The sequence below is a fragment of the Pelmatolapia mariae genome, linkage group LG18 (assembly GCF_036321145.2).
Source record: "Pelmatolapia mariae isolate MD_Pm_ZW linkage group LG18, Pm_UMD_F_2, whole genome shotgun sequence".
NCBI classification, from domain to species: domain Eukaryota; kingdom Metazoa; phylum Chordata; class Actinopteri; order Cichliformes; family Cichlidae; genus Pelmatolapia; species Pelmatolapia mariae.
In genome coordinates, this window is record NC_086243.1 from 16,994,720 (window position 1) to 17,004,693 (window position 9,974).

At 39.0% G+C, this 9,974-nt stretch overlaps 1 protein-coding gene across 1 annotated transcript; it reads left to right on the forward strand.

Annotated features, from left to right (window-relative positions):
• prtfdc1b (phosphoribosyl transferase domain containing 1b) lies at positions 1-9,306 on the forward strand. Its single transcript, XM_063461797.1, has 9 exons — positions 1-121; positions 342-448; positions 1,740-1,923; positions 2,902-2,967; positions 5,773-5,790; positions 7,967-8,049; positions 8,261-8,307; positions 8,427-8,503; positions 8,605-9,306. Exons 1-9 carry the CDS (start codon positions 74-76, stop codon positions 8,650-8,652), a joined length of 678 nt encoding a protein of 225 aa, XP_063317867.1. The 5' UTR covers positions 1-73; the 3' UTR covers positions 8,653-9,306.
• The last annotated feature ends 668 nt before the right edge of the window (positions 9,307-9,974 follow it).

Consider the following 9,974-nt stretch of genomic DNA (forward strand, 5'->3'; position numbering starts at 1 on the left):
CTCCTGTCGGTGCCAAGTCCCTCTATCAACTTTCCTGAGACAAAAGCTCCTTTTGTGGCGGTGGAAAAACAACATGGCAGAATTTGCCGTCCAGTCCGAAGGAAGAAGCGAGGGGATTGTGGTAATTAAATTAGGAGGCTGACGGGGAAGGGACAAGTGTCGAAGAAAAGCGTAGCTCGTGTATGGATGCACAATTTGCGCAGGCAGACAACTTTGCGCGCCTTGCAGATTGCTTAAAGTCACATGCGCTTCTGGTGCAAGCAAGATAAAACTCGTACCCGCTGTTTTTCTCCTTGTAGTACAGCAGAAACATGATGTTTGCGTTTATCTCCCCCCTGCAGATTAAAGATGACTGGCCAGGCTACAGTTTAGATCTCTTCAGCTATCCAGCACACTACTCCGGAGATTTAGACTGTGTCATCATCCCGCATGGCGTGATTATGGACAGGTACATGGCTACAACTGGGAAGTCGCTTTCTTTCTTCTTTGATAAAATCGTGCATCAAGGAAGTAATGTTCCCATATGCTTTTGTACAGGGGCTGCATAAAAGCCTTTGTACAGTTTCTGGGGAAATCCAGGGGATATTATGCACAGATTATGCGATATGAACTTGACGGAAGTTTTGGCATGCTTTTATTGAAATGAATCCTGGTAAAGCTTAGAAATTCCCCAAAGAAACAAACAAAACAAAGAAAAAACCACAGCTCCCCAATGAAAGCTCAAATCCCACAGTAACTCCCCCGCGTTTATTCATACTTTTTTTTGGTAAAAAGAGAAAAGCCAGCAGGAGTTCAATCATACTTTGTTTTAAATAGTACTTATTAACTTCTTTATGTCTATAAAAGAAATCAGAAAATGAATTTTGAATTAAATAATTGGTGTTTTTGTCACGTGACACAAAGCTTTTTATCTTACTGTAAAACACAAAAGCTCTGTCTGTGGGTTTGTTTATGTTTCTGCTACCTGCCGTTACACGATCAGGAGCCGAATAACCAAACTTGGCACACGGGTACATTTTACGCGCTTGAAGTTTTTAATCTATTACCGATATCATGACATCATGATGTTTCCCAGCAATCGTCTAACAAAGGTCTAAAATGATCTGTTCTTGATATTCGTGCACTTTTATTTAATAACAGAACTATGTCAGTTTTATGTAATAACAGTAGTTATTTCTAATTTATATCTACAAAAGAGGTTCTCTGGCAACCACCTAGCAATGGGCTCAAATCAACCATTTTTAGAATTTATGCACCTAGAACACCTTATGATTATCATTTCATGTCAAACAGCATGAGCGGGCTGAACAGTACTGAAGCATGGGCATGTACTACTATGTACAGTTGTGGTCAGATGTTTAAACAAGTTGCTTAGGCATAGAATAAAAAGTGCAGTAGGAATGTGTGTGTGACTGGCTGAATAAGCGTTTTAGGTGCTCAATTAGTGTCAAAAAGTGCTTTGCGAGTACAGGTCAGTTTAAATCACATGTGAGCCATCTGTTTTTCTTTCTTATAAAATATTTAAAACATTTATTTAAATGTAGTAAATGGTTAATCAATCAGTTTACCTGTCTTTGCATATTTAACCAGAATGATTCATTATGGTGAAATAGGAACACAAAGCTAAACAAATTTAAACATCACATATGGTTGTGGACCGACAGGGGTTTCAAAACCGTCTTAATTGAGGAGAACAGAGGTCTTTTAGAGCTAAGTCACTTTTTCTTCATTGTACACAGAACAGAACGTCTTGCTAGAAACATCATGGATGACCTGGGGGACCACGCCATTGTGGTCCTGTGCGTGCTGAAAGGAGGCTACCAGTTCTGTGCCGACCTGGTGGACAGGATCAAGGACCTTAGCCACAACTCCAACCGCACAATCCCCATGACGGTGCACTTCATCCGTCTCAAGAGTTACTTGGTGAGCTGTTGCCCAGTGCAGCAAAGAAAGCTCTCAGACACTGACAATTTATCTTGAGTGGCATTTGTGTGAGAATTGGAAAGCATTTTCATGCTCAAAAGTATCACCTGTGAGTTTAGAGTTAATCACAAGATCTTCCTCTAAATTTGCCTTGAAAGTGCTGTTTTGATTTGATGTGATTGCTGACATTTTTTTTCTAGCTGTGAAGTACTGCTGGTGAAATACCCTCACTGGCCACTTTATTGGGTACACCTTCAAGCTACACCAGGTTAAACTTCTTTGTGGCACAGATTCAACAAATTGTTGAACTGAGAATTATTTCCTGTTCTTAGATGACGAAGGTGGCACCCGGTGTGGTCTTCTGCTGCGACAGCCAATCTGCTCCAGGGTTCAATGTGATGTGCATACAGATATATCTGAGTTACTGTTGCCTTTCTGTCAGATCAAAGAAGTCTCTCCTCTGACCTCTGGCGTCAACAACGCATCTTCACGCAGAGAACTAGCACTTACTTAATATTTTCTCTTTTTTGGACAATTCTCTATGAAACCTAGAGATGGTTCTGTGGGAAAATCCAAGTAGATCAGCAGTTTCTGAAATACTCAGACTGGTCTGGCACAATACCTGCCAAGCTATGCTCCGAGTCACTTAATTCGTCTTTTATCCTCATTCTGAAACTCGATTTGAACTTCAGCGGGTCATTTTAACCATGTCTACATACCTAAATGCTTTGAGTTGCTGTCATGTGATTAGCTGATTATATTTGAGTTAATGAGGAATTGAACAGATATACCTCATTAAACAAGTTGAGCTGGTTCGGGCATCGGACTTGCAGGCCTCCTGGGTGAGGTGTTCTCAGGCATGTCCAAATGAGATGAAGCTCCAGGATAGACTCAGTGCATTCTTGAGAGATCATATCTCTTATAGCTGGATGAATGGATAATTGAAAAAACAATTTCTCCTGTATTTTATGTCCACAGAATGACGAGTCAACAGAGGATCTTCACATCCTCGGAGGAGAGGACTTGTCTTTTTTAGCTGGAAAGGTAAGATTTTTATCATCATCATTGAGACGTCTGAGCCTTATGATGGGCCGTGCTCTTGTAAAAACCAGGTAGCATGGAGATGGTGATTGTTGATAGACAGCAGCCTCAAGAGGGCACCCTTCCCTCTAATGTGCTGTTTGTCTCACTTCAGTGAATGAGATCAAAGATGGCAGTTTCTGACACACCCAGCACTGATCACATGCCAGCTATAGCGAAAGGTTTATTCCATTTTATCTCAAGTGAAGCAAAATGTATGGTGTAAATTGGAGGCCATACTGAGTGAGTACCTCGGTAGATCAAGGGGATGACAGATTTACTTAACACAGTCCCTCTTCTACGGCTCGTCGTGTTATCCTGTAATCAGAGATGGTAGCTCACAGAACTCGAGTGTGTGTGCAGGCTGTTGCCAGCCTTTGATAGTGCATGCCACCTAACAAAGGGTCTCAGTGAAACAGTGCAGACTTGTGGTGATGACAGTCACCTTATTATAAAGAGTTGTAAAATCATTTCCAGGATTGGAAATAAGAAAAGCTATACTTTTAGATGCTTTCATCCTGTTTTCTTGTAAAATACATATATACATAATTGTATTTTTTTGTCTCTCGGAAAAAAATGACAAAGAAAAGGACTCGGAAGGACTTAATCTAACATTAAAGGCCCCGATTACATGACATGTAACTAGTTTGATCTAGAAAGAATAATCAATCAGCACTGATTACAGTATGATGAGGTTCTATGATGGCAGCAGATCATTTATAGGTTTTACTTAGAAATAAAGAGTGCTGAGTGACCACTAGAGATATTATTAAAGTGAACTAAAACCAAACTAAAAACTAAAACATTTTAGTCAACTAAAACAAAAATAAAAGAAACAAATTAAAAAATATTAAAACTATCTGAAACAATATAGTGAACTTTGAAAACTAACTGAAATAAAATTAAAAGTATAGAGGAAATACCCTTAGTTTTAGTTTGGTAAAAATGTAGTTACAACATGCCTGATGAGGCTTTGATGGATGTCTTTAGATGTCCATGAGACAGTGAGTCAACTGCTTTCAAATGGTTTTGTGTTTTTATTGTAATGCCTCTGCTGATTTGACCAAATCTTGCCTTGTACATGTGCCCGCCATACAATGGTGAATACAAAGACTGAAAATAACACAGAAACTAATTCAGACTAAAGTAAAACTAAACATTTTATACAATAAAAACTAAACTGAAACACGAAACTAACTGAAAATAAGCAGAATTCAAAACAAAAAGTCGAAATAAAAACTAATTTGAAAATCTCTGATCCTATTTGTGTGCTTATATTCAATCTGGAAAGTCCTAAAGGGTTCAAAGACTATTCAGCAGGGAAAGTGGCCTAAATTACACAATTAAAGAAAGAAAGAAAAGAAAAAGACAGACAAGATGAGCCTATAGAGAGTACACAGCGCTCCTCTTAGCATTAAGTAAATGTGTTTGGCATAACAGAGCATTCAAACCACATTTCTGCTTACTAAATCTGGTTTATTAGAAAAAATAAATAAATAAAACTGGCCTAAATTCCAATTTTCACCAGAGATTTGAACCGTCTCACAATTAAGTGACCTCTGCTGTTCATACCCATATTTTTCTTATAAAAGGATCTGTGTACAACCTTTTTGCCAAGTAAGCAGCTTTAACTCCCACTCACACACACACACACGTGCACATATCTATGTACGCGTACAGAGGGATGAATCATTAACCGTTACTATGGGAGTCACAAGTCAGCAGTGGTATTTTTAGATAATTAAAGTCAGCTGATATGAACATTCACAGTCATACGCATACCTCAGCAGTACATGCACACAGTAGCCAGGTGCCTAAAACTTGAATAGGATATGAGGTAGTAGGCTTGACTCACTGCTTTCCTCACAGAATGTTTAGTGTGCTTGTGAAATCCCTGAGCTCACTGTGACGTGCTGCTAATTTTAGTCCCAGGTTCTAACAGAATGAGGCGATGCTTTCCAGGAAGAGGTTAACTAATTGTTTAACAGTGTACACATTACTGTTCATTTGCTTTTTGGCCTCCCTGAAGTGTAGTTTTCAGACAGTGAGCTTTACATATCTTGTATAGCTCATTGCTTTTGCATTTCTCCAGGGTTTAGGGTGCTCTAAATAAATCTGTATGAATAATGAGTCCTAAACAAAGCATGACTGCACCCTCGGATGAACCCTTTGTTTAAAAAAGTGGAGTAAACTCTGGCAGTTAGAGAGTTTCACTTTTCATCGTGTCCTAGCTAAGTTGAAGAAAAGAAGCCCAGACAGCGGCTCTTAATAAAGACATTGCCCAGTCGTCTTCAGTTTATTAGACAGACATTCGCAGAATTTCAGCTATTTCTGTGCGACATTCGGGGCAGCACTGCAGGAACATAGCTTTCCAATCTGGATTAGGATCATTCGTTTAGCTGAATCACTGATATCAGAAATGCAAAGAGTCTCGCGGATGTAGTGTTTGAATAAATGTGGTTGGGGATGGTTTAGCTGATATTGGCCATATTTCAGTACTTCTGCTTTCATTTCATCTCCAGCCTGATCATTTCCTGGAGATTTATTCGTCAGTTGGTTTTGTGTTGCACTTCAGAACACAACAAAGTGTATTTCTCTGTTTATAATTTATTGCTTCTTAAATCACCTCTAAATGGCTTTTGTCTTTTTTTTTTTTAAACATGTGAGTGTTAGTCTTGGAGTAAGTGTGTAGCAGATTATCTGTTTTCAATCAAGAGTAATTGTTTGTTCCCGCCCTCTCTTTTCTCCCCGACATGCTCGCTCCATAAGAATGTTCTGGTTGTGGAGGTGAGTCAACCATGTTTTTGCTACTCCGCTTTTCCCCGTGTTCACCAAATGGACCTTATTGTGTTCCTTGTTGTTGTTGTTGATGATGATGTTTTCCAGGTCAGGAAAACTCATTTAAAGTTTTTATCTTCTTCTTGAAGGTCCTGAATTCAACATGAGGATACTTTTTAATTGCCTGACCCATATTTGAGAAACCAAATAGATTTGTTGCTTTGTGTGTGTGTTTTTTTTAACAAACATCATTGAAAATCTTGCCTTGCCCTACATACTGGAATAGGTGCACTGCAAAAAAAATAACAAGGAAATGTAGGCCTGCAGTGCAGACATCATCGTGGGCATTCATGATAAGTACTTACTGTAAAAAGATTGTAGGAGTAAACATTTTGAAACAGCTCCCTTTAGTCAGTGCACAACTGTGTGTGACAGGGAACTCGCAATCTGTGGCCACAACAGCTTTAAGTAATATTAAAATCTTTATTGTGTGTCAACGTCATCGGGATAAAGCAAGACGGAAAGACTTAGCGTCTCAAAAAAACCAATACGTTACATCAGGTGCGTCACATTGTACAGGAAGTAACAGAGTTAAAAGGAAATAAAAAGTCAAAATCAGGAAAGGCTCTAAGGAGGTCGATGACTCAGCCGACAGGATTTCCACAGGCAGAATTTTCCATATTTATAAGACATAGACACTGCTGTGTACTTGTTATGCAATTGTATTTTTAAAAAGACAACCTTGTCTTAGTTTTGACTTGTGCAGTGGGTTGGTCAGTAAAAAACCCTCGTTGCTATCAGTATTGTAAAATGGCAGTCATCGCTCCATGGTATTTACAAGGGGTAAAATACAAGCACTGATAGATAGTAATGACTTTAATACTAAAGCACTTTTTAAAACACACAACATTACAAAATGTTTCACTAGATACGAGAGAGATAGGAGAATACTTTAAAGAAGTGTACATATCCCAACAAACAGTACCTACAAATACACACAGGTACCGATTTTCAGTGATATCAACTTTAATATCAGGAAATTAACTAAGCGTATATATATTTTCTTCCTCTCTTTTTTTCCATATTTTTCAAGTAACCTGTGTTTGACAACAGCATAATAAAACTGGAAGTTCTGTTTTTGATGCCCCCCCACCCCCCATATGGCCACCCCTATGAAAAAATTCTGGAGGCGCCCCTGCGTGGAGCAGTTAAAAGACCCGGATCAGGTGATCAGAGATCAGGTGATATAACACCTCAGCAGGCCACGCAGGGCTTTGTGATTGATAAAAATCTGCAGTGTGGTCTGAATTTCATTGGGAGCCAGTGAAGGGAAGCAAGTGTGTAGTTCGGGGCTCACAGCAAAGGATTTTAGCGATATTTCTTAGATGACTGGATGAGCTTAGAGACATGAGATTCAAAACTCAAACACCTGTCAAAAGTAATACCAACATTTTGAGCACAGGATTTGGCATTATTGGCAAGTGCAGCCAATGTAGTGACTGACCTCCGTATAGCAACCCCACTTTTACCAGGACTGTGATAATAAAGTATTTATAAAGCATTCACTGTGGTAGTGAGAGGCTCTTGAGCTGGCTTAACAGCAAACAGATCATACTACATCATAATAGTTATTTTGTGTAAGGAATTTAAATATAGGTCATTTAACTTAAATGAAATGAGAGAAGGAAACAAGCAAAGTGAATTTAAAAATAAGTAAAATAGGTTTTAAAATCTTAAATTCCTGCAGTGTTATAATTAGGCTAAGGCTGTTAGCCTGTTCTGGCTCATATTCAGTGACAATGTGTGAGGATAGTCACGCATTTCACATATTTGTAGTGCGTGCTGACCAGCGGCACACTGACACGATCGAGCGTACTGTTGTGGCTTTGGTTCACCTCAGCGTTTGTCTACATCCTAGAGCAAGAGGTCAGATGACGTTTTTTTTTTAAATTGAATATCACATGTTTGTGTTTAAATTCCTCTTTTCAGTGGATTCAAGTAATTCCTAGTGAATGCTAGTAAACAGTTGCGTAATTTGAGTACAGTGTGACACTGACTGCACTTAGTTTCTGTATCACTTCTAGTCCAGAGAAAGAAGAATTGAGTTTTTGTTCTTTTTTTTCCTCACTGCCATGTTATTACTTTCTCAGTCCAGTTTCTACATCTTCCATCCCCACCCTCACAGGGCATTGTAGGCACCGGAAAGACGATGAAGACTCTCCTGAAGCACGTCGAAGCCTTCGGGCCCAAAATGATCAAAGTAGCAGGGTAAAGCCACCAAACAAAACCAGCTCAATTTCCTGCTTTGCGAATCATTGTTTCCCCCTTTCAGTCGAGACACACACACAGACACACAGAGAGGCAAAGACTAACTTAGTGATGCAGATTTCAGCTACTGCAGATTTTTTTGAAGTGATACTGTCTTCTGAGACGGTTTGAGTCGGCTGTTGTAAATAATGTCTGCTTTTGTTTCCCTCAGATTGCTGGTGAAGAGAGTGCCACATAGCTCAGCATGTGTTCCTGACTGTACGTACCTGACCAACCTTTTTATGGCTCAGTGAGTCATTCATAGTTAAAAAAAATTGTTGCATTTGCCGAGTCCCAAACTATTGGAAATATTTGCCTTTGTCGTTTTGTGCTTTCAGATGTCGGCTTTGAGATACCCAATCGTTTTGTGGTTGGATATGCTTTAGACTACAATGAGTACTTTAGAGATCTCAATGTAAGTCAGTGTCTGGCTTCCTTCTTTCTTTCTTTTTTTTTGACGACTGTATTGGGAATCCAGTAACACAATAAAGACCTGTGCTTTGGTGCTTCTTTTAGCACATTTGCGTGATCAGCGACACCGGGAAGATGAAATATAAGATTTAAAGAGAGGGCCGGCGATAGAGGCGACTGTCGAGCAGATGTCATCGGACAGCAAGCCCAGACACTTCCTGTGAGATGCCATTGACTTACAGCTGCTATGGTGACATCTGATCCCAATCATGCCTGCGTTGTTATAACATTCCTGGTTCCAAACATGTTGACATTTTTAACAACACACACTGCAACATTTAACTGGAGATTTGAACACAAAAAGCGCATGCTTGAGGATAAGTCGGAGCTTTGTTGCTTTGACACAGGTGATTCAGGTTTAAAACGTGTACCGTTAAGTGGGGGAAATGCTGTTCTAACTCTATATCTAAAGCATCCAATCATCCCAGGTGTACTGCTTCTTTTATGAAATGTAAAGCATTCAATAACCACTGCATGTGAGGAATACCAACAAAACCTAAAATGAAAGGAAGTTGTTTTTTTTTTAAATTTGTTCTCCACCTGTGTGATGCCTTTTTAAAGTTTCATCTGATTTTCCGTCACTTTTAACGCACAGGGTAGAAACAGTTCAAGTCTTGTCAACACTAAGTGCCATTACTACCTCCTTTGTGTGTGTGTTTGCTTGTTTTTTCACTTGCTGTAGAGTACTTTTGTCATTTCTCTGTATCAGTTTATGTTCTAACATACAATAAAATGTTTTTTTTAAGATTTCTGCATTCTACTATTAATGTTCCCACATGATTTTATGAATGAATGTTTTTAGTACTAATTGATTTACAATGGTTCCTTGGCTGAGCTATGAATATAAAGAAGACCTTGTGTAATATGTTTCTTAGGCTGATGATATACAAAAGGGGCTTGGAGTCTTTTCTTTTTTTTCATACGTCTTTTATAATGGTGTTGAGCTTCTCTTAATTTTATGGAAAACTGGCACCTATATAGGCCCTCGAAGTAGCAAAACTTTGAACCAACAGCATCCTGAAACATCAGGTTGCCATTGTTTTGTTTTAAAAAGGGGTTTTAACTGTAAGGGAACTTACAAAATGAACAAAAGAGAGCTCGTTGTGCTGAGCTGCTGTGCTCTTTGTATGCACTTGACATGTGACTCCCTTTGCTTAAGCACTGAGCACAACGTGCCATAAAGAAAACCATCTCTTGGGACAGTGAATAGACTCTGCCTTTTTGACTCACCAGACCTCCAACAGTGATAAAGTAAGAGCTACAATTGAATTACATTATTGCAACCCCTAAATTTGTAGTCAGTACTTTTTACAGTAGTGGAAGAAGTACTCTGATATTTTTCAGAAGCAAAAGCAGCAATGCACCACTGTAAATATTCACAATTACAGAAAAAGTTAATGTATAATATGTTACAG